Raw genomic sequence first — 24,066 nt, 5'->3', positions numbered from 1 at the left:
AAACGATACTGGTTTCTTTCACGTCGTTGGACCATGACGCCACGAAACGACATGCAACCTGAAAAACAGTGACCCTGTCAGGCAGAGGCGTAGCGAGGGTGTTATGCGCCTGGGGGCAAAGGCCAAATTTGCCGCCCCCCGCCGCTAATTCAGCCGACGCAGACCTCCAGACAGATCCTTGCGGCAGTCACAACACCGCTGCTAACGTTGGCGCCATTGAAAGCAGCAAAAAATCATATCAAACGCGGTGTAGAGAAATTATTTACAGAAACGCACATATTGAATGCCTTGCTACCCACTCTAAAGAGTTTGCCAACTGATGTAGAATCGGTGTTGTCTCAAGTCCCACAAGCGTACCGCCATCGAACCAATGTCTCTGAGTGATGGGTTGAACTCTCTTAAGTGCCACGAGGCCCCGGATGTACTAAAAATCGTGCAGCACGGGCTTGTTCAAACTCTTTCGACTTCTCCTGGTGCCTGTCGGGCCTTGCAGTGAAAATGAGCGAGTGAGCAAGAATGGCGGAGAGCGAGCGACAGAGGGAGAGGGAAGGAGGGAGCTGTGGTCGGGGCCTCAGGGAAGGGGCGGGGCATGGGCGGGGCCTCAGGACGGGGGGGGGGCGGGGCTAGCTTGTTCTGTTCTCTGCTGTTAGAAAGTGGCAGAGGGGTAGCTGAGTTTGGTGGAAGTTTTTCCTGTTACTGACTATCGCGATATAGACCATTTGCATGAGCAGGGCTCGACAAATCATGGTGAGTAGATTACAAGCCAGCACAGCCGGCGCCGCACGATGTGCGCACGCGCAGCTCGCAGAACCGTGCAGCTGGCAAGTGAGGTTCGCTGCCACTTGGCGAGCTCTGTGCATGAGAGTTCAACTTGTTTTTTAAGTTAGAAAGTTGGTAACTCGACTTCCAAAGTCCTCAGGGGGGTCTGCTTCATCGTAGCCCGGTCAGAGTTGTTCCTGGAACTCTCGACACTTGGCAACAGGTTCTTCTCCTGCCGACCTCCCTGCCGCCGATTATTCATATAGGTTGTGGTGTCCAGATCTGCCCCCTTCTCTGTCTCCCTTGGGCAAGGGTTGGGGGAGGGCTTTGCTCCTGGCTTTTTTAGTCTCGCCATTGCTCTTTGGGTGGGTTTCTCTCCTGTCTCCCCAGCTCCGGGAATGACTCATGTTTGGATTCTCTCTCTGTCCCAGCAGGTGAGGGCATGAGGAGGGAGGATGTGGAAGAGAGTCCCCACCAGCAAGACCCTGAGCACGTCGGAACTCCCGGGACGTTTTGGGGAAGATCGGAAGGGGCTGGAGGCTGGAGTCCAGAGCGTGGAAAAGCTGCCGGGTTCCCGCCCAGGCCAGAGAGCGAGCAGGGAAACCAGCTAGGGAAGGGAGCGGGCGAATCCATTCCCTGTAAGGATGGTTTGAATCGTAACTCCCCGACACAGCAGAGATTCTCCGGCGAGGAGGGAGAAAACACAGGCCCCGAGTGCAGGGAAAGCGTCGGTCGGAGCTCACAGCGTCTTACCCGCCCGGGAGAGAGACCCCACCTGTGTCTCCAGTGTGGGGCAAGCTTCCCGGACAGCCCAGCCCTGAAGCTGCATCAGCGAAGCCACGCGGGAGACAAACCCTTCAAATGTCCCGACTGCGGGAAAAGCTTCCGGGAGCGTTCCCACCTCTCGAGCCACCAGCGCGTCCACACGGACACGAAAACCTTCATCTGCTCCCAGTGCGGGGAGACCCTCTGCCGCTGGTCGTCCTTTCTGCGCCACGAGAGAATCCACACCGGCGAGAGACCGTACAGCTGCACCGAGTGCCAGGAGAGCTTCCGGGATAAGTCGGGGCTGCTGCGGCACCAGACGACCCACACGGGCGAGAAACCCTACAACTGCGAGGACTGTGGGAAAAGCTTCAGTTGGCGCTCCAATCTTACCAACCACCAGAAAATCCACACAGGGGAGAGACCTTTTCAGTGCCTCAAGTGCGGGAAAAGTTTCAGTCAGAAATCCACCTGCAGAAGACATCTGAGGACCCACTGGGGAGAGAGTGAATAATTGCCTGGTTGATGTGAATTTACCAGAGCAGTTGCCCCACTCAAGCTAAACTGAAGGCTCGCTCCTTTTTTACTTGCTCGTTTTAATGGGTGCTCTGAAGTCCACATGTGGATTGTCTTGGGAAATATGAGTCTCGTTTTGGGTGGATGAGAAATCGTGCTCGCACGGTCTAGCGTTTCTTGGACCCAACTCCCCCCGTTAGGAGCTGCTCGTACTGTTCAGCTTGTTCGGAAACCCGGCGCAAACTAACCCCCTGTGAAAAATAGGAAATACAACTTCAGAGGACGTGCTACCTCCCACAACATCACCTTAAGTCTGCCCGCTTTGAGCGACGAGCCAACGCACACAGGCGCGCTGTTCCGTTACGGGTTGAAACATGGGATTTGCAGCGAATGTTTCACACACAGTTCAGGCGTGCGTGAGTTTACAACACAAGGCATGGTGGATCCGGGGTTAAGGGAAACAAGAAAGCATAATACACGTTAAAAATAATACATGTTACCCACCTTGCCCCGGATACAGGGTGTGCGGATGTGTTTAAAACTCAGTCAGTAAAAGTTCTCGGGGGTGCCACCCACAAAGCGAAAGGCGTGTTTGTCTCTGGCAAGGTTCATAGGCTCAAGGGTGGAGCCCGCCCCCTGTTACGATCACTACAGATCCTCTCCGCAATAGGGGCGGTGTGGGGCACAGTCTTCTGGTGTAGATCAGGTACAGCGAGCGGCTGCCCCTTTCACACACACACACACACACACACACACACACACACCCCAAACCTCCTCCATGCAAAGCACCGCTGTGAGATGTCCCCATGTCTTTGCCGCCGCCCTGCGGGTTCCCTCTGTAAACACGGTGACCCCACAGTGGCCTATACCAGCAGACGGATGACCCTCTTGCATCACTACCCTCCCGGTGTATTTCTACTGACAAGGCCTCCGGGACTCAGCGTCGTACAACTGACCTTGTTAAATTTCCCCGGCACCTCTTCTCATCTCGTGGCGCCAGCCCACGGCACCTTCGGGTGCAGCGCCGCCTCCCACAAGTGAAGACAGACAAGCGTTTGCAGAAAAAGTCTCGGATTCGCAGCTACAGAATACAACACAAGCAAGGGGATGTTTTCGGAGTCTTCCTGTCTCCTTAGTGCGCCAGCCGAGCGACTGATGCGCTCCCAGCAGCTGTTGCCACCTCTGAGGGGCAGAGTTAAGGTTACGGCGTGAGGATGACATTTCCCTTTGTTTCTTGGGGGTTCGAGGTGTATGTTTGGCCACTCCCCGCCTTGCGGAAGGGCACGAGGTAGTGCCAGGCAACTTGAGCACTGAAGGAACTAAGTTTTTGGAGAGTTAATAAAATTGCCGGTTCCACAGATGTCACTGTTTGACTTGACAGCATCTGGTGCCACCTCTCTGGCGTGGGGAGACTGTGGCCAGCTCCAGTCTGCTCAGCCCTGCTCCAGTTCGGCCTGTTTAGCAAAGAAACAGCCTTGATCGACCCCTCTCCATGCTGCTGCTGTCCCGGCTCCGGAGAGTCGTCCTCAGCTGGGATCTTCTCCCTCCTCTCATCCAGTTCCCCGGCCGGTATCCTAGTGGCTGGGCATCCCAGAAGCCTTTTGTGCCCTTTCTTCACAAGACCCCCCCAGGGACCAGGGGCGATTAGGGATGAGGAGAGATGGGTGAGGGGCAGGGCAGAGCCTGTGTGTGGGCCCAGGGGGGTGGGAAGCGAGGGGCTGAGTGTGGTGGGTGGAGAACTCGCGGCCCAGGAGGTCACCGCGAAGGGGAGAGGGGCTGTGGCCAGAGCCGACTCGCGGAGCAGAAGCAGAGACGGCGTTTTCCCAACGGCCGGGGACTCCCCTGCAGCAGGGAGCCGGCCGCCTGCGGAGCTGCTAATGCAGTGGGGAGATTTACAATTAATGTGGATAAGTGTAAAGTAATGCACGTTGGAAAAAATAACCCAATGTTAACCCAGTATGATGGGGGCTAATTTGGCTACGACAAATCAGGAAAGAGATCTTGGAGTTATCGTGGACAGTTCTCTGAAAATTTCCACGCAGTGTGCAGCGGCGGCCAAAAAGGCAAATAGGATGCTAGGAATTATTAGGAAAGGGATAGAAAATAAGACCCAGAATATCTTACTGCCCCTGTATAAAACTATGGTACGCCCACATCTTGAATACTGTGTACAGATGTGGTCTTCTCAGCTCAAAAAAGATATTTTGGCCTTGGAAAGGGTTCAGAAAAGGGCAACAAAAATGATGAGGGGTTTGGAACGGGTCCCATATGAGGAGAGGTTAAAGTGACTGGGACCTTTCAGTTTAGAAAAGAGGAGACCGAGGGGGGATAGGATGGAGGTCTATAAAATCATGAGTGGTGTGGAGAGGGCGGATAAAGAAAAGTTATTTATTAGTTCCCATAATAGAAGAACTAGAGGTCACCAAATGAAATTAATGGGTAGCAGGTTTAAAACTAATAAAAGGAAGTTCTTCTTCACCCAGCGTGTAGTCAACCTGTGGAACTCCTCGCCGCAGGAGGCTGTGAAGGCTAGGACTATAACAGAGTTTAAAGAGAAGCTGCTTTTCTGCACACAGGGGAGGTGGTGTGCCTCAGCTGCTCCCGGGAGGTGGGGGGGACTCGGTGGTGGGCCTTTTTCTTTCCTACGTGGGCCCGTTTTGGTGGATCTTTTACCTCCTCCACTCTGGGTCGTCCTCGTCCCAGAACCGTCTGCTGCCGCCCCCTGTCTCGGTGCTTCCTGCTGGGGAAGGGACCCTGCTTCCCCGGACAGACACGGGCACAGCTGGGATGGGTTTCTTCCACCCCAGCCCCGTCTAAACCCCAGGATTCCTCTCCGCCCTTCTCCCGCATCCGGCCAGCACGTCCCTTGTTCGCAGATCTCCGCTCGATTTTCTGCAGTCCCTACTGCCCAGCCTCTGGGTCCCCCCTTTGGCCCTGGCTGCCCCCCTCCTGGCCTGACCCCACAGTACCCCAGCTGGGACCCTCCCCTGCCTCTCTCCCACCGGCCTCAGCTGCGGCTTGCACCTCGGGGAGACCAGAACTGGAGTTACACTGGGTTCTCGCGGTGCGCCCCTCCCGGGCCCCATGGCGCTTCTGCAGAGCAATCAGACGGGCCCGGGGCCAGAGCAGCAGGGCCGGGAGTTTCCCTATGGAAAGGGGGCTCAGCCCCCCCGACACAGGCACCCTTCCCCCGCTATGGGGTCCCGGCCCGTATTCCTCATTGCGAGGAGTTCCGCTCATCCGAGCTGTGCCCGGAGCTCACCGCATGGGAGACGGGTTGGCCTGAATCGGCGTCCCCCACTCCCGGAGCGTTTCCCAGGCTCATTCAGCCAATGGCTTTGCATCAGCCCAAGAGACTTGCGTGCCGCATCGGGGGGAGCCCCGGGACCAGGCGAGGGGCTGAATTCTGGCCACTGCTTGTTCCTGGCCCGCTCAGCACTTCTGGGGCTCTTTTTACACCCCTCACTGGCCTTCATTCCCCCCTTTGTTCTGGTTAGGACTCGCTAAGGGACCATGCTGGGGACTCACGGACCCTGGTGTGTTCCCGCTAATCTTTTCCATCCAGATGCGGATTTTCCCCCGGTGCAGAATAAATTTTGTTCTGTGCACCAAGGCATGTGTGAATGTGCACCACAAGAAGAAACACTAGCCCTACGGTGGAGGCCCTGCGAACTAGCTGGCTGGCGTTCGAATCTCTCCTGAGCGTCTGTCCCCATGCCCAATGTACAGGGAATATTTGTGCCTTGTTATTCATATCCTGCAGTCAGTGCTTTTTTTGTGATGGTACTGTCAGAGCTTACCTGGAAAGAATGGAGAGTATTGGCACCCTGGTACGCAGATGTCTGACGGTCGGCAGGGCCGCGTGTCTTAAAGGGTACGCGTGTCTTAAAAGGGCAACGCCGGCCCCACCCTGGCTTTTTTTTTTTTTTTAACAGAAAAAGCACTGCCTGCGGTGTATCCCAAACAGGCCCATGCACATGGCCCCCGCCTGAGACGCTCACACTTCTGCACAGCTCCTGGGCACGGAGCCATGTTGAAATACTCCCCGGAACAGAGGGAGGGGCGGAGAAAATTTCATAGAGCTGCAAGAGACCTCAGGAGTCATCAAGTCCAGCCCCCTGCCCGAGGCCCCATCGCTGACCCATCCCGAAGGTGGGAGGGGGGACACGTTTTCTCGCTCTTCCCACCCCTCCCTCTGTAGTCCGGAGACCAAATCGCGCACACAACTGAGTCCTTTGTTTTAGTTCCTCAAAGGTTTGGCACCCTGGTATTTGGGGGTACGACCCAAACTCACGGCTGACCCGTGAGGTCATAAAAACGTTTTGTCGGGGGAAGCAGCGTTTTAGAATCACTTCTCCCTATATGGGACAGAGGTACCGAAAGGGAGCCAGAGAACTGGAATGAAATAAAGGGGACTGTGTGATTTATTTTTTGAGCTTCTTGATAACCCGTATCGGGGATTAGGAGGCCATAGGGGACTAGTGGAAGAGTTTAATTCCCGGGTTATCTAACCGTTTTTGAAAAATGTCTTCCTATGTTGCAACCTGTTTTGAGTGTGCGTTTTGTGTCATACATCCTCTCTGATTTTCCATCTCTCCTCTAAAATTCTCTCAGTTGGAAGATACAATCTCTTCCAGTATTCCCCATTTTCCTCTCCAATAATCATACATCGCGGTAATCTACATCAGTCTTTTCCCTTTCCTCACTTGGGGTACGTCTGCACCGCAGGGCGAAAGTCCAATGAAGCGACCCGACTTGACCTGCACCCGTTGCGTAGCGGAAGTCGAAATAGCTTAATGCAGCTGTTGGCAGCATCTACGCAAGAAGTCAAACGAAGAGCGCGTTCCCTCCAACTTCCCTACGGCTCATGACCTGAAAGTTGCAGGAGTCGGAGTAAAAAGTCCGCCATCTCGAAATTATTTCGAAATAACGGCTTGCCATGTCAACACCCTCTGTGTGATTTCGGAATCACGCCACGTGGTCTGGAATAACACTGCGGTGCTGATCATAGAATCATAGAATCATAGAATAATAGGACTGGAAGGGACCTCGAGAGGTCATCGAGTCCAGCCCCCCGCCCTCAAGGCAGGACCAAGCTCCGTCTACACCATCCCTGACAGATGTCTATCTAACCTGTTCTTAAATATCTCCAGAGAGGGAGATTCCACCACCTCCCTTGGCAATTTATTCCAATATTTGACCACCCTGACAGTTAGGAATTTTTTCCTAATGTCCAATCTAAACCTCCCCTGCTGCACTTTAAGCCCATTACTCCTTGTCCTGTCCTCAGAAACCAAGAGGAACAAATTTTCTCCTTCCTCCTTGTGACACCCTTTAGATATTTGAAAACCGCTCTCATGTCCCCCCTTAATCTTCTTTTTTCCAAACTAAACAAGCCCAGTTCATGAAGCCTGGCTTCATAGGTCCTGTTCTCTAGGCCTTTCATCATTCTTGTCACTCTTCTCTGGACCCTTTCCAATTTCTCCACATCTTTCTTGAAATGATTAATGTAACCTTCCAGGATTTTACTATTAAATTGCCGAATATTTTGATACTTTGCCCTATTGATCGATTATTAATCTAGCGGGAAAATTTTGCTTCTATTTCTAAATATCCCCTGGAGGCAACAAATCTCCCATTTTGCCCGTCTCCCTTCAAATTCACAAACATTAAGGATGTGTCTAGACTGGCAAGTTTTTCCGCAAAAGCTACGTTTGCGGAAAACTTGCCAGCTGTCTACACTGGCCGCTTGAATTTCCGCAAGACCACTGATGATTTCATGTAAGATTGTTAGTGTTCTTGCAGAAATGCTACGCTGCTCCCGTTCGGGCAAAAGGGCCAGTGTAGACAGCTCAGATTTGTTTTCCGCAAAAAAGCCCTGATGACGAAAATGGCGATCGGGGCTTTTTTGCGGAAAAGTGCCTCTAGATTGGTATGGACGCTTTTCCACAAAAAGTGCTTTTTACAGAAAAAGTGCCAATCTAGACGCGCTTTTCCGCAAATGCTTTTAACGGAAAACTTTTCCCTTAAAAGCATTTGCGGAAAATCATGCCAGTCTAGACGTAGCCTCAACTGTTCTAAGATATGTCTCCCTTTCTCTCCAATTATTTAAATTGTTTACCATCCCCTCTTCCCCTCATAGATTTTGAATTCTTTTTTCAGTACCGGAGTATTGATACTGAAACCGGAGACGTTTCCTGGTTTTTCTCTTTATATCGAAGGCGGGTAGGCAGATAGATTTCCTCAGTCGCCACTATTTTTACTTCATTTTTTAATAACCCCACCCCCGCCGCTCAGTGTTGAAGAGAAAATGTCATCCCGAGATGTTCCCCCACATGGGGGATTCAACGCCTCCGGGAGAAAGTTTTCCCCTCCAGATTTACAAATCAAATTTCTTCCCCCTCATGGCGCTGAATTTAAACCGGCACCTTTTGCTAACTACAGTGACTTACTTCATCGTTCCTAATCCGGCGTCTCCCTGCATGCTCACGGGACAGTTAACCCAGCAGGCCTGTATTTTTGCCCCCGATGTGGCAGAATGGGAGAAATACCCCGTTTAAGGCCCTGCTCTGTGCGTGGCCGGGTGGCTTAATTTTCCCACTTACAAAATTACTGCGTTATGACACCCACACGGTGTGACTGGAGGAGAGAAGAAGAATACCCCAATTAAGACCCCAAATTGCCCCAACCACCAGCTACTAATTACTTGTCCCCCCCCCCTGCTGTTCCCTCCTCTAAACTACCCTCCAATCTTTTCCCTCTTACGAAGTGTTAACCAAGCTCAGTTTCCGGTTATTTTTTCCCTAGCTGAATAGATATCGAGGACTCGAAAGCTCCATTTGATCGTTTTCTCTGGCCTGTATGCCCCTGGCTATGGAATTTCAATTAATTGCTCTGCTGTTGGACCCGAGAGCTTGTGTCTGACCAAAAGCACCTTCCAGAAAAACCACTCTGGACGGGAAGACATCAAGAGAGGGAGAATCCGCCGCTTCCCTTGGCCGTTTTATTCCAGTGGTTCAACGCCCTCACTGTTAAAAATGTGTGTCCATTTGAATGTGTCTGCACTTCCAGCTAGTGCCGTGGTTCCCAAACTTTTCAGCATCACGTCCCCGTTTCTGATTTTTGAAAAACCCTCACCCCCCCCCCCCAAAACTTGTTGAGCAAAAAAAAAAAGCACAAGTTAAGTGGAAAAAAAAGGAATTCAGCAGGGTACCAAAACTTGATGGGGGTCGCCTTGTGTCCCTCCTGGAATTTCTTCACCCCCCCCCAGGGGGGCACGCCCCCCAGTTTGGGAACCCATGAGCTAGCGGTTCTTGTTATGTCTTTCTCTGATCAATTAAAAGACCCTTTAACAACCTCTGGTGTTTTCTTCCTCGGTTGGTCCTTACTGTAATCCGTTTTCTTTTGGATGCGATCGATTGAGCCGCAAATGTTTGAGACTGTCGAATACGGACGCGAAAATCCCTCCGGTTTCTGCCCCTTGTCTTTCCTGGTATCAAATATCGCTATAAAACATCGTTCTAGTTTGGGTTCAACTTCATCGAAGCTGATGGGAAACGCTGGCCTGAAATAAATACCGAAGAAAAGTTTAAAAAGTTTCAAAGTTTCCAAAGTTTCCTCAGATGTTGTCCGTGCTCTCTAATGATCAAATATTGATTTAAAAAAAAAAAAAAGGCTCACATTTTCCCCATGTTGGTCTCATTCTCCAATATTGAGCTAAAATACATTCCTGTTTTGCCCTACGTACCAAATATTTAGGTCACAGCTCCGCAGTTTGCTATTTGCTGAGGATCGAACGTGACTCGAATCCGGTTCCCTCCATTTCTGAGGTAACTTCCGAGCACCTACCATGGAAGCTTCCGGCTCCCTGCCCCCGTTAACACGTTAACATTCAGGGGGAACCGGCACTTCCTCGTGATTTAATGAACACCGATTTAAAAGCTTCACTGGTTTTCCCCCTCGGCTGTCTGATTTTTCACCACTGATCCTCAGTCCCCTTCAAGTCCTGCTTGTTTTTTCTCTCACATTGTCATATATTCCACTTTTGTCCCCTAATTATTAGAGCCTTCCATTCAATCCAAATTCGATTTTTTTTTTAATTTTGCCCCTTCCTTGGTACAAAAGCCGAGCAAAACGGAAACAGAGCTAGCCCACGGACCCCGCTGCACCTTCCCTAACTCAAGTACCCCTCAGCCCCCCCCCAAACTCCTGCTTTCATTTCTGCCCCCCCAACTCTGGCCCTGCACCCACACACACCCCGACCCCTGTGCCCTCAGCCCTCCCAACCTCTGCCCTCACTCCTGCACCCTCACCTATGTTCCCTCTAATCTTTTCCACCCACGTGTGGCTTTTTCCATCCATGTGCGGATTAAATTTGTATGTGCACCAAGGCACTTGTGAATGTGCACCACCAAGAGCAACAAAATCTGCTCCTCAGCTGGGTGACCACACAAGCAGGAACCCTGACCCCCCCCCATACCCCTTTGGGATCCGAGTTACGAACACTTTGAGTTACGGACCAATCACATCATAGACATCTTGAGTTACGGTCATACTATTGCTTAAATCTACAAATTGGTAATCAATAAACTCATTCACCTGACGTCACCTCAGCCGTTGAGCTAAATGAACACCTAAAACATCCAATTTCCACTTCTCCACAGTAAAACGGTTGAAACATCGTGGTCACGGCTGCGCCTTTCGTTTTGGAAGCATGGAGAAAGCCTAAAAATTGGCGCCCTCTGATGCTGTTTTGGTGGCCTGTTTGCGGGCCAAATTCTTCTCCTGATTTGTTGCTTGGAGTGGGCAGACGTAGGCGTTACCTATCTGGAGTAGTTTAGTCTCCTCTGCAAACCCGCGTTCCACATGGGTTATGAATAGTTGGAAATGCACGTTGGAAAAAATAACCCCAACTATACACATAATATGATGGGGGCTAATTTGGCTACGACAAATCAGGAAAGGGATCTTGGAGTTATCGTGGACAGTTCTCTGAAAACTTCCACGCAGTGTGCAGCGGCGGTCAAAAAGGCAAATAGGATGCTAGGAATTATTAAAAAAGGGATAGAAAATAAGACCCAGAATATCTTACTGCCCCTGTATAAAAGTATGGTACGCCCACATCTTGAATATTGCATACAGATGTGGTCTCCTCACCTCAAAAAAGATATTTTGGCCTTGGAAAGGGTTCAGAAAAGGGCAACTAAAATGATTCGGGGTTTGGAACGGGTCCCATATGAGGAGAGGTTAAAGCGCCTGGGACTTTTCAGTTTAGAAAAGAGGAGACTGAGGGGGGATATGATAGAGGTCTATAAAAGCATGAGTGGTGTGGAGAGGGCGGATAAAGAAAAGTTATTTATTAGTTCCCATAATAGAAGAACTAGAGGACACCAAATGAAATTAATGGGTAGCAGGTTTAAAACGAATAAAAGAAAGTTCTTCTTCACACAGCGTGTAGTCAACCTGTGGAACTCCTCGCCAGGGGAGGCTGTGAAGGCTAGGACTAGAACAGAGTTTAAAGAGAAGCTAGATAATTTCATGGAGGTTAGGTCCATAAAAGGCTATTAGCCAGGGGATAAAATGGTGTCCTTGGCCTCTGTTTGTCAGAGGCTGGAGAGGGATGGCAGGAGACAAATCGCTTGATCATTGTCTTCAGTCCACCCTCTCCAGGGCACCTGGTGCTGGCCACTGTCGGCAGACAGGCTACTGGGCTAGATGGACCTTTGCTCTGACCCAGTACGGCCGTTCTTATGTTCTTATGTAATAGGTTGAAGACCCCTGCAGGACACCTCTCCCCATTTTGAAAACTGCCCGTTTATTCCTACCCTTTGTTTCCTGTCTTTTAACCTCTCCGTCCACGAGAGGACCTGATCTCCGATCTCATGAGAACTTCCTTTGCTTAAGAGCCGTTGGGGAAGGAATCTTCTCAAAGACTTTCTGAAACTTTTTCCCAAATCCGCGTTGGCTGTTCCTTATGATCTGGTAGGTTTAATAATTCGTTCCAGGATATTTCCAGTTATTCTTGAGTCCTGCATGCGGATGTGGTCGCCTCATCTCGAAAAAGATCTCTTGGCAGTGGAAAAGATTCAGAAAAGGACAACAAAAATCCTGAGGGGTTTGGAACGGGTTCCATAGGAAGAGAGATTAAAGAGACTGGGACTTTTCAGCTTAGAAAAGAGGAGACTGAGAGGGGATAGGAGAGAGGTCTATAAAACCATAATGGTGTGGAAAAAGTGAATAAAGAAAGGTTATTTACATATTCCCACCATAGAAGAAGGAGGGGTCGCCCAATGAAATGAATAGGTGGCAGGTTTAAAACAAACAAGAGGATGTTTTTCTTCACTCAGCACACAGACAATCTATGGAACTCCTCGCCAGAGGATGCGGTGAAGGCTAGAACTTGACCAGGGTTCAGAAAAGAGCTAGATAGATTCATGGAGGTTAGGGCTATCAATGGCTATTAGCCAGATGGGTAGGAATGGTGTCCCTAGCTTCTGTGTCTGGAAATGGGTGACGGGGAGGGATCTTGTGAGGATTATTTGTTGTGTTCCCTCCCTCTGGGGCACCTATTGGCCCCTGTTGGCAGACAGCACCCTGGGCTGGCTGGATTATTGGTCTGACCCATTCTGGCCGTTCTTATGTTATTATTGAAGACTCTGTGCCGGGTATAATTCCCCTGGTCCTCTTTCTTTCGCTTAGCTACAATGTTTGCATTCTGGGACCTCAGCCACCCAGAATGAGTTCTGAAAGATACGGGCACTTCCCACCAGCCACGCCTCCAAACACAAGCTCACCTGCCGCTTCGGGAGATCGGGGAAGAGGCGTCGGGGCGGGTAAGTTCTGCGAGTGCTGAGCGGAGGAGCCGGGGACGGCCACGCAGCCAGCGGCTGCAGAGAAGTAGGACTTGGAAGGGGAAAACGTCTTCTTTCTCCAGCTGCCGACTGCATGGCCATCCCCTCCTCCTCCTCCGAACTTCCGCTCAGTGCCTGCTGGGGCTATTTTTCGTTGCGAGGATGCCGTATTTCAACCGCATTACGGATTCAAGAGGCTTTTGTGGGCGATCCTGGGAACCTAACCACTGTCGCTGGCATTGTTTCGACGGGGGAAAAAGCGTTCTGAGCACCAACCAACCGACTGACAAACTTTTGGAACAAGTTGGGGATTTCCTGAACGTACTAATGATTCAGAGACTGGTTTAGCTGGTTTTTAACTTCCTTGGAAAACATTACATCAGGACATCCCAGTTTTATCCAACTATTCGTTAACCTGTTCTTTTCCCTACTTCGGCTTGCACTCCTGTGAATATGAATTACAGAGCGTCCCCACTAGACGTCGCACCAGGGTACATTCGTTCTGCACTAACGTCGTTGATGCTTATAGGAACTGGTGCATTGTAAGACCTTCCATTCCCTGCTCTTAAGTCGAACAACCCCCCTCTCTCTTCTCGTGAAGTCATTCTGCCGCTCTACTCTGCACTAGTTAGGCCTCAGCTGGAGTACTGTGTCCAGTTCTGGGCGCCACATTTCAAGAAAGATGTGGAGAAATTGGAAAGGGTACAGAGAAGAGCGACAAGAATGATTAAAGGTCTAGAGAACATGACCTATGAAGCCAGGCTTCATGAACTGGGCTTGTTTAGTTTGGAAAAAAGAAGATTAAGGGGGGACATGAGAGCGGTTTTCAAATATCTAAAAGGGTGTCACAAGGAGGAAGGAGAAAATTTGTTCCTCTTGGTTTCTGAGGACAGGACAAGGAGTAATGGGCTTAAAGTGCAGCAGGGGAGGTTTAGATTGGACATTAGGAAAAAATTCCTACCTGTCAGGGTGGTCAAATATTGGAATAAATTGCCAAGGGAGGTGGTGGAATCTCCCTCTCTGGAGATATTTAAGAACAGGTTAGATAGACATCTGTCAGGGATGGTGTAGACGGAGCTTGATCCTGCCTTGAGGGCGGGGGGCTGGACTCGATGACCTCTCGAGGTCCCTTCCAGTCCTATGATTCTATGATTCTATGATTCCCAATTCGCTCAAACGGAAGTCAACCGCGGGAAAAAAAATTCCCCGCTTTCCGTTGTTTTATGATACATCCACGTTTTTGACGGAAGTCAGCCAGGGCAAAAAATTCCCCACTGTAAGCTATTTTACTTGTTCCCATAATATAAGAACTAGGGGCCACCACATGAAACGAAAGGGCAGCAGGTGTAAAAGCAAATAAAAGGCAGTTCTTTTTCACACAGCGCATAGTCAATCTGTGGAACTCCTTGCCTGTGGAAGTTGTGAAGGCCAGGACTATAACGGGGTTTAAAAGAGAACTAGATCAATTCATGGAGGTTAAGTCCATCAATGGCTATTAACCAGGTTGGGTAAGGAATGGTGTCCCCGGCCTCTGTTTGTCAGAGGGTGGAGATGGATGGCAGGAGAGAGATGGCTTGATCATTCCCCATTCGATTTATTCCCTCTGGGACACTTAGTGGTGGCCACTGTCGGCACATAGGGTACTGGGCTGGATAGACCTTTGATCTCACCCAGTATGGCCAGTCTTATGTTCTTATGTTTGCTAAATATCCACGTTTTTTGATGGAAGTCAACCGTAGGAAAATATTCCCCATTTTCAGTTGTTTCGCTATATAGGAGCCCCCCGCTTTAAGATGGCCCGATTTACGACCCCCCGCACTTACGATCTTTTCTGTAAGTGCAGAAGAGGCCAAAATTCCCTGACTTACGTCCTCGGCCCTGCATTTACGATGGCTGTTGTAAATGTGGGCTCGAATTACAACGCCCCCGACTTGTGACGCTATCCCTGCAGCTGTACGTCCAAGTTTTTTGATGGACGTCAGCCATGAGAAAAAAAGTCTCCACTGTAAATTGTTTTGCTGTACGTCCAAGTTTTTTTGACGGAAGTCAGCCACGGGAAAAAAATTCCCAGCTTTCAGTTATTTCGCTGTATGTCCAAGTTTTTTGACGGAAGTCAGCCGCGGGAAAAAAATTCCCCCCTTTCTGTTGTTTCGCTATGGGTACGTCTAGACTACGCTGTAGTTTCGAAAGACGATATGCAAATTCCGTGGGAATTTGCATATCTTCTTCCGATCTCACTTTTGAAAGCGGGTCTTCCAAAAGTGAAAGTCGATTGGACACGGGTTTTTTTTCAGAACCTTTTTTCGAAAAACTGCATAAACCTCATTTTTTGAGTAAGAGCAGTTTTTCGAAAAAGGGCAAGTTTTTCTGAAAAAAGCGCGGCCAGACTAGTTTTACTTTTGGAAGACCTGCTTTTGAAAGTGAGATCGGAAGAAGATATGCAAATTCCCTCAGAATTTGCATATCCTCTTTCGAAACTATATCATAGTCTAGACATATCCTATACGTCCAAGTTTTTTGATGGAAGTCAACCGCGGGAAAAAAAATTCCTTGTTTTCCGATGTTTCACTGGAAGTCCCAGTGTTTGATGGAACTCAGCCAGGGAGAAATAATTGCCTGCTTTCAGTTGTTTTGCTCTATGTCCAAGGTTTTTAGAACGTAACCTATATGTGACGTATCCGATCACGCAAGTGAATACTGAAGCCAAAGAGGTGTTAAACCACCTCAGTTACAAGCCATGACTAGAATTTGATGCCTTCTGTCCATTCCCAGGTCTCTCGGTCATCGTGTGGGACTGGGGGATGGTTGAAAGCAAGGCTATGTCTAGACTACAGAGTTTTGTTGGAAAAACAACCATTTTTCTAATAAAACTCACGGAATGTCCACACTTGGCCTCCCTTCTTTCCTCCTTCCTCCGGGGTTGGAATTGGTTGTGGGTATACCTGAACCCCAAAACTTTCTTTAAACTGAACCCCGTCCCACTCCTCTTCCAGTACCAGGACTGACCCTTGTCTGGATTTTTCTCTCTCTCCCAGCAGGTGTGGAGATGGTGAGTGAGAAGAAGAAGGCACATCCCCAGTAGAGAGATCTCAAGCAAACACGGAGGATGTTCTCGGGGAGACCTGAAGGGGATGTTTCCCGGAGCCCTGAGCCAGGAGAAGCCTGTGAAACTCAGCACAAGTCAAAGAAGCAGCAAGGAATTTCCTCTGGGGAGAGGCTGGGTAAATCCACTGACGCACGGGAAGGTTTGAAGGACCTTCCTGAAGACATGACCCAGCCAGGAATCTGCACTAAGGGGAACCAGTTTGAGTGTGCCGAGTGTGGGAAAACCTTCAGTAACGACTCCTCCCTGGTCGTTCATCAGAGAGTCCACACAGGAGAGCGGCCCTACCTCTGCCCGGAGTGCGGGAAATCCTTCCCACGGAGCTCCACCCTCATCGTGCATCAGAGAGTCCACACCGAAGAGAAACCCTATGGATGTCCCGACTGTGGGAAAAGCTTTAAGCGAAGCTCGACGCTTACTTCCCACCAGAAAATCCACACTGGAGAGAGGCCTTACCCCTGCCTGGAGTGCGGGAAAGGCTTCAGCGCACGCTCCGACCTTAACAAACACCAGCGCATCCACACAGGGGAGAAACCCTACAAATGCCAGCAGTGCGGGAAAAGTTTCACCTGGAGCTCGCACCTTATTAAACACCAGCGAATGCACGTTGGAGAGCTGCCGTACCCATGCCCCAACTGCGGGAAAGGCTTCAGCGATAGCTCCGCTGTTATTAGACACCAGAGGACCCACACGGGCGAGAGACCCTATCAATGTCTCGAGTGTGGGAAAAGCTTCAAACAGAGCTCCACTCTTATGAGCCATCAGTTCACCCACACGGGAGAAAAGCCCTATTACTGCCCAGAGTGCGGGAAGGGGTTCAGCCGGAAGGCGCACGCCATTTCCCACCGGAAAACGCACAGGGCCGAGCGATCCTTTCCTTGCATGGAGTGTGGGGAAAACTTCACGGGCTGCTCTGACCTCAATAGGCACCAGGAAAGCCACACTAGAAAGGCGCCCTATACATGTTCTGTCTGTCGGAAAAGTTTCACGCAGAGGTCAGAACTTACAGCGCACCAGAGAGTCCACTATAAGGGGAAACTATAAATGCGCTGTCTGTGGGAAGAGACACAAGACACAAGTGTCCCTTGTGTGCCACCAGAAACCTCACACAGCCTAGCTGGTGGGTGGAACTCTTGCTTGAGGGGCAGTGGGTCTGTGTCCTCCTGTCGTGGCTTCTTCCCCACTCTGGCATGATAAATGCAGAAGTGGGGGCCAGAAAGTGTATCCCAAAACCTTATCTACCAGGCTTTGGTATAAAATTTCCCCACAAATCTTAAAACCCTAGATTTTGGGAATAAAACTTCCGTTGCCACCACCCAAATATTAATAACGAAATCAGGGGAAAGATCATTTGGGAAATTTCACCCCAACGTAAAAATCCGGGCACACCATTGACCAATCCCGGGTTAATAAAAAGAAAAGAGAAAGAACTTTTATTCTTACAACAATATTCCTGTTGTGAGCATAATGACTAGATAGAAAGATAACAAAATATACTCATGAGCTGTGTCTAGACTGGCAAGATTTTCCGCAAAAGCAGTTGCTTTTGTGGAAAAACTTGCCAGCTGTCTACACTGGCCGCTTGAATTTCCGCAAGAACAACTGACTTCCTACTGCAAGAAATCAGTGCTTCTTGTGGAAATACTATGCTGCTCCCGTTCGGGAAAAAGTCCTTTTGCGTAAAGCTTAGATTTGTTAGACAGCTCAGATTTGTTTTGCGCAAAAAAGCCCCGATCGTGAAAATGGCGACTGGGGCTTTTTTGCGCAAAAGCGCATCTAGATTGGCACAGACGCTTTTCCGCAAAAAGTGTTTTCGCGCAAAAGCGTCCATGCAATCTAGACGCTCTTTTCCGCAACTGCTTTTAATGGAAAAGTTTTCCGTTAAAAGCATTTGCGGAAAATCATGCCAGTCTAGATGTAGCCATGGAGAAACACTATGGGCCTAGAACCCAGGGTACGTCTAGACGACAGGCTTTTGTCGACAGAAGTTTTGTCCACAGATCCTGTCCACAATGCTTCTGTCGACAAAGAGCTTCTAGACGACATCCAGTTCTGTCAACAAAACAAGCCACTTTGTCGACATGAGAGTGTAGACGCAAACGACAGTGTAGCTGCAATCACGCCTTCTGGTGACAGAACTGTCGACAAAAGGCGTTATTCCTCATAGAATGAGGTTTACCGCCGTCCACAAAACTGATGAGTTCTGTCGATGTGATGTCGACAGAACTCAGCCGCAGTGTAGATGCAGGTATAGTTTTGTCGACAAAAGTGGACTTTTGTCGACAAAACCCTGTAGTCTAGACACACCCTTAGTTACAAAGAAAAGCCAAAACATCTTTCAAAAAGTGCACAGACATCAGATCCCATACCCAAACCATAAAACAAGAAAACCTAATGGATTTATCTAAACTTTACCCTCCTTACAGAAAGTGAAGAATTGTTTCTTGGAGAGAGGGAGACATGTTTGTCTTTCTCTGTAGCTGCAGAGGAACTTTCACAGAGACAAAAGAGGGAAAAAACCAAATTCCTTTGTCCCAGTTTGAAAGTCCTACCTCCCTTCCTATTGGCTGCTCCACCTGGCTAGGTGTAGTTAACCCCTTAGTCCCCAGGCTGCTGGCTAATCCTCGTAATCATGACACCTCCTGAAGCAGTGTCAATGTGCTTGATTGGTGGATGCTCTGGGCAGGGTGTGGGGTTCAGCGGGGGCACTTGGAAGGGGCAGAGGAGGGGGGATGGTGAGTACTGGGGAGCATTTTTGGTTTTGAGATGAGCCGAGGTATCAGAGTATTGGACATTCCTGCCCTTACAGCTGGGTGGGGATGGCTGGAGATTGGGGGATTCACGGTGGGAGTTTCTCCAGAGGCGTGGGAATGCTGGGAGGAGGGGAGGTGCCCATTTGGGAGTGTGGCCTAGTGGTTAGCGCTGAGAGATGGGGAAACCGGAGTCAGGGTTCGTGGCTGTGAACAAGTGCCCGTCGCTTTCCCTCGCCTCTCTCTGGGTCTGTCTAGACTGCAGGGTTTTTTCAAAAAAACTTCCCCTGCATCTAGACTGCTGCCGCGTTCTTTCGAAAGGAAATCAGAAGAACGCAGCCATTTTTCGACGGTGGAGAACCTCATTGTACGAGGACGAACGCCCTTTTTCCAAAAGTGCTCTTTCGAAAAAAGGTTCCCAGTAATGCAAACGATGCTTTTTCGAAAGAGCGCATCCAGGCTTGCTTTTTCAAAAGTCCTGGTTGTCGTCTAGGCAAGAAAGAATAAAAAAACAGGACTATGTAGCACTTTAAAGACTAACCAGATGGTTTTAAGTGCTACATTGGCCTGTTTTTTGATTCAGCGACGCTAGACTAACACGGCTACATTTCTATCACTTTTTTGAAAGAGGCTTTTTCGAAAGTATCTTTCGAAAAAGCCTCTTTCGAAAGAGGCTTGCGGTATAGACGTAGCCTCTGTGTCCGTTTCTCGCCGGCCTAGCTCCACCGTGGAGAGACGATCCGTCCGACTCCTGGGACAGTGGTGACGAGGGGCGGCTAATTTTGGTGCATTTAGTAGCTCAGGGGCATGCAAGTGCTTGGGAGAAAAATGTCATTATGTTCCTTACGACCATTACTGTGATTTCCAAGAATTACAGAAAGGCAAGGTTGGGACAGAGACGCTAGATCTAGGGGTGTTGCCACAACTCTTGGGTTGAGGGAGTTATCATTATCCACAGGATTCACACTTTGCGTCAAAGGCTCTGAACAACCGCCCACACGATAACAATTGTTCGAGCACGCCCGGGTTAAAAGGAACACTGAGAAGTCATTGAGTCTAAGTCCCTGTCCTGAGGTTATGTGCCGTAGATCGATCTGTTGGCATTCCTAGAGCACTAGAACGGAAAAGGACCTGGAAAGGTCATCCAATCCAGTCCCCTGCCCTCACGGCCGGACTGAGCGCTGTCTAGATCGGGGTCGGCAACTTTCTCCAACCAAGGAGCCAAGCTCCATCAAAATGCAGAACTCGTGGTCAACGACGCGCCGTCTAAGAACGCTCTTTTGCATGACTGAAAATATCCAACGCAACAGCATTGAGCATTGATTAGCGTGGGGATTAATAAGAGCTCAAATGAAACATCGTCCGCACAAACTTTATTTAACGGGACTTCTGCGGCGGCATCTTTTCGCACGTCGCGCGTTTTTACCATTTTGAATTCCTTTTTCATTTGACGTTAAAAAGTGGCGTGTGTTTTGGGAATGACACATGAGCCCTATTTGGTTCTGTACCAAGCCGTATTTGGCTCGAGCACCGTAAACTGCAAACCCCTGAGGTAGCCCATCTCTGACGGAGGTCTATCTAACCGGCTCTTAAATATCTCCAAAGATGGAGATTCGATTTAGGAGGTCTTCTAAGGACACGCTACATCGAATGTTGAGAGTGCCCCCAATTAATGCTGGAACTCCTCGATTTTCAAGGAGGAAGAGAAGTCAATGGGAATATTTACTCCTATTAGCCTTCCGCAGTCGGGACAGCACCACGTTCGGCTTAGGGTATGTTGACTCCAGCTACGGTATTTACACAACTGGAGTTGCGTATCTTCAGCCGATCTTCCAAAGGAGCTATTTCAGAAGAGGCGTTATTCTTCAGGTTACACAAATTTAAAACAAATAAAAGGACGTTCTTCTTCACCCAGTGCATAGTCAATCTGTGGAACTCCTTGCCTGAGGAAGCTGTGAAGGCTAGGACTATAAGGGCATGTCTAGCCTACGGGTTTTGTCGACAAAAGTGGACTTTTGTCCACAAAACTAGACCTGAGTCTACACTGCCGCTGAGTTCTGTAGACCGACATCTCACAGCCTGCGCTGAGAGCAAGCTGTCCCTTTTCACCCTCTGTCAAACAAGGCAGCCTGTCGGGAAACTGAGGCAGCCTAAACACGTCAGAGAAAACGTCCACTCTGTTGAGTGGGAGCTGGCTTTTGGGGGTCCTGTTATAAGGTGTCTACCTCTGCTTATGCTTTGCACGGAGAGCCAAGGCCCTATGGATCACAGTGTTGTTCCTGTGTGTGTGTGTGTGTGTGTGTGTGTGTGTGTGTGTGTGTGTGTGTGTGTGACCATTGCAACCCCTACGCCCCTTTGTGGGTGTGGGCTCCAGCCCCCTGCTCTGTGGAGGACTGGCTCTGTGGCATATTACAAGGCAAAAGTCAAAGCCAGGTGTCGATTGGCGGCCGGTAATGCAGACAGGGGAAGGCACAACCTTCCCAAAGTTGGCCACATGGCCCAGCCTGCGTGGCAACCCGAGCCCTGCAGGTGGCCAGGAAGGATTGGGGTGGAGGTGGGCGGGGCTTGGCGGTAGGGGCGGGGCTTGTCTGTAGGGGCGGAGCCTCAGGAGGCAGGGGTGGGGCTCACTTTCCCTCACTGGTGTGACAGACCGGGCCGGACATACCTCTCCTGGCATCTTCCCGGCCAGAGCACGTCACATGGTCGTGCGACCTCTCTCTGTGTCCCACGCTCTCCACCACTGTGCCCTGGCAGGTATCAGACCCATTCCTCAGGTGTGGGTCGGCACCTAGAGATCCATTGTCTCCTTGCTAATTAGCACGGTTGCTGGTTGAACAGCCTTTCAGAGAAGTTCCCAGCATCAACGCAGAGTACATATTCATAACTCCACACACAGCTATTATACAAGTTCACAAAGAACACAGGCAGTACCAGTAGAACATACGCTTTCATCTGACACCTCACATGCCCCCCTTTCTACAGATTTTCAGGGCAAACAGCCCCCTCCCCATGGGTGCAACAGTGATTTTTCGACTCCAATAACGTAACAGCTGGGCCTTCACCTGCTAGCCGTGCTGTTGATCATCGGTCTGGGAACCTCAGGAGCAAAAGGCGTGAGAGGTTACCACATGCGTCCTCCTTCCGCACGACTCTGTGCTAATCAGTCCTCCGCTGGTGTCTTGTATCCAGTTCTGGGCCCCACGTTTCAGGCAAGAGGTGGACATAAGAACATAAGAACGGCCGTACTGGGTCAGACCAAAGGTCCTTCTAGCCCAGTATCCTGTCTGCCGACAGTGGCCAGCACCAGGTGCCCCAGAGAGGATGGACTGAAGACAACGATCAAGCGATTTGTCTCCTGCCATCCCTCTCCAGCCTCTGACAAACAGAGGCCAGGGACACCATTTTATCCCCTGGCTAATAGCCTTTTATGGACCTAACCTCCATGAAATTATCTAGCTTCTCTTTAAACTCTGTTCTAGTCCTAGCCTTCACAGCCTCCTCCGGCGAGGAGTTCCACAGGTTGACTACGCGCTGTGTGAAGAAGAACTTTCTTTTATTAGTTTTAAACCTGCTCCCCATTCATTTCATTTGGTGTCCTCTAGTTCTTCTATTATGGGAAGTAATAAATAACTTTTCTTTATCGGCCCTCTCCACACCACTCATGATTTTATAGACCTCTATCATATCCCCCCTCAGTCTCCTCTTTTCTAAACTGAAAAGTCCCAGTCGCTTTAACCTCTCCTCAAATGGGAGAAATTGGAGAGGGTCCAGAGAAGAGCCACAGGAAGGATGCAAGGTCTAGAGTACAGGAGCTAGGAGGGGAGGGTGAAAGAATTGGGCTTGTTTAGTTTGGAAAGGAGAAGACGGGGAGGGGATATGGGACCGGTTTTTGAGTATCTCAAAGGGTGTCACCAGGAGGAGGGAGGAAATTTGTACTCCTCGGGGACCGTGAGTTTTCGTGGTCCCGGCCCGCTTCTTCGGATCTGTCGTGCCCACGAAACTCACGATACCCACGTTGTTGTGTTAGTCTTCCTTTGTGCTGTCTGCCGACAGCAGCCAATGCCAGGTGCCCCAGAGGGAGTGAACCGAACAGGGAATCATCAAGTGATCCTTACCTTGTCGCCCATTCCTACTTCTGACAAATAGAGGCCAGGGACATCCTACCTAATAGCCAATGCTGGCCCTAACCTCCCTGAATTTATCCAGCTCTTTGTGAACCCTGTTAAAATTCTTGCCTTCACAACATCTTCTGGTGAGGAGTTCCACAGGTTGACCCTGATGAAATGACGTCTTTTCTTTTAAAACTGCTGCCTATACATTCCATGGCGTGACCTTCTTTTGTTATGCTACTGAAGGATGAACGTGTTACTTCTCAACATTTCCACGCCGTGCCAATCTGAAAGCCTTACCCTTTCATCATTTCTCCATGCCAAACAAGTCCCAGCGTTGTGAATCTCTCCTCCTATGAAAGCTGTTCCTTATCGCCTCATTCCTTTCTGTCGCCCTTTCTCTCCCTTTCCCAAACCCAATGGCTGCGTCTAGACTGGCAAGTTTTTCCGCAAAAGCTGCTTTTGCTTTTGCAGTCTACACTGGCCGCTTGAATTTCTGCAAGAACACAGACTTCCTACTGTCTGAAATCGGTGCTTCTTGCGGAAATACGATGCTGCTGCCGTTCGGGCAAAAGCCCTCTTGCGCAAATGCTTTTGCGCAAGAGGGCCAGTGTAGACAACGTGGTATTGTTTTGTGCAAAAAAGCCCCCATGGCGAAAATGGCGATCGGGGCTTTCTTGCACAAAACCGTGTCTAGATTGGCATGGACGCTTTTCTGCAAAAAGTGCCCTACGAGGAGAGGCTGAGGGGTTTGGGTTTGTTTAGTCTGGGTTTGTTTAGTCTGCCTTTGGCTAAGGCTGTAGCGTACACAAGAATCAGTATGTGCCACGAGAGCAGACAGAGCGCCACACCTAGGAGGCGTGTGAGTTACACCTCTGCACAGTGCAGAAAGTGCTTTTGCGGAAAAGCATCCGTGCCAATCTAGACGCTCTTTTCCGCAAATGCTTTTAACGGAAAACTTTTCCGCTAAAAGCTTTGCCGGAGAATCATACCAGTCGAGACGTAGCCAATGAGTCTTTTCTTAGCTGGGGCTGCAGATACTCATGCCGTCTTCAAAGATGTGGGCATAGAATGGGGGCAATACGATATTTTCTGTCTTAGCGCTTCCTTTCCTAATGTTTCTTCGCTTTTTAGATTGCGCCGGCACATTGAGCAGATATTGTCAGGGATGATTCTATGATCTCTCTCTCTCTTTCTCTTTTTTTGTGTTGTTT

The 24,066-nt window shown here is 49.8% G+C and overlaps 2 protein-coding genes across 2 annotated transcripts in view; both read left to right on the top strand.

Annotated features, from left to right (window-relative positions):
* The window catches only part of LOC106731675 (uncharacterized), a 70,205-nt gene extending 53,153 nt beyond the window's left edge, over window positions 1–17,052 (top strand). Inside the window, exons 8-9 of the mRNA XM_075913355.1 lie at window positions 1,191–2,035; window positions 15,973–17,052. Coding sequence (XP_075769470.1) covers window positions 1,191–2,035; window positions 15,973–17,037 — 1,910 coding nt within the window. The 3' untranslated portion in view covers window positions 17,038–17,052. The remainder of the gene's footprint in view (window positions 1–1,190; window positions 2,036–15,972) is intronic.
* Window positions 15,972–24,066, top strand: part of LOC106731673 (uncharacterized) — a 37,385-nt gene continuing 29,290 nt past the window's right edge. The window contains exon 1 of the mRNA XM_075913740.1: window positions 15,972–16,111. The gene's annotated coding sequence lies outside the window, so the exon portion shown is untranslated. The remainder of the gene's footprint in view (window positions 16,112–24,066) is intronic.

Source organism: Pelodiscus sinensis, chromosome 32, assembly GCF_049634645.1.
Source record: "Pelodiscus sinensis isolate JC-2024 chromosome 32, ASM4963464v1, whole genome shotgun sequence".
Classification (NCBI taxonomy): Eukaryota; Metazoa; Chordata; order Testudines; family Trionychidae; genus Pelodiscus; species Pelodiscus sinensis.
Note: the sequence above shows the minus strand (reverse complement) of the source record. Positions and strands in the feature narration are given on the sequence as shown.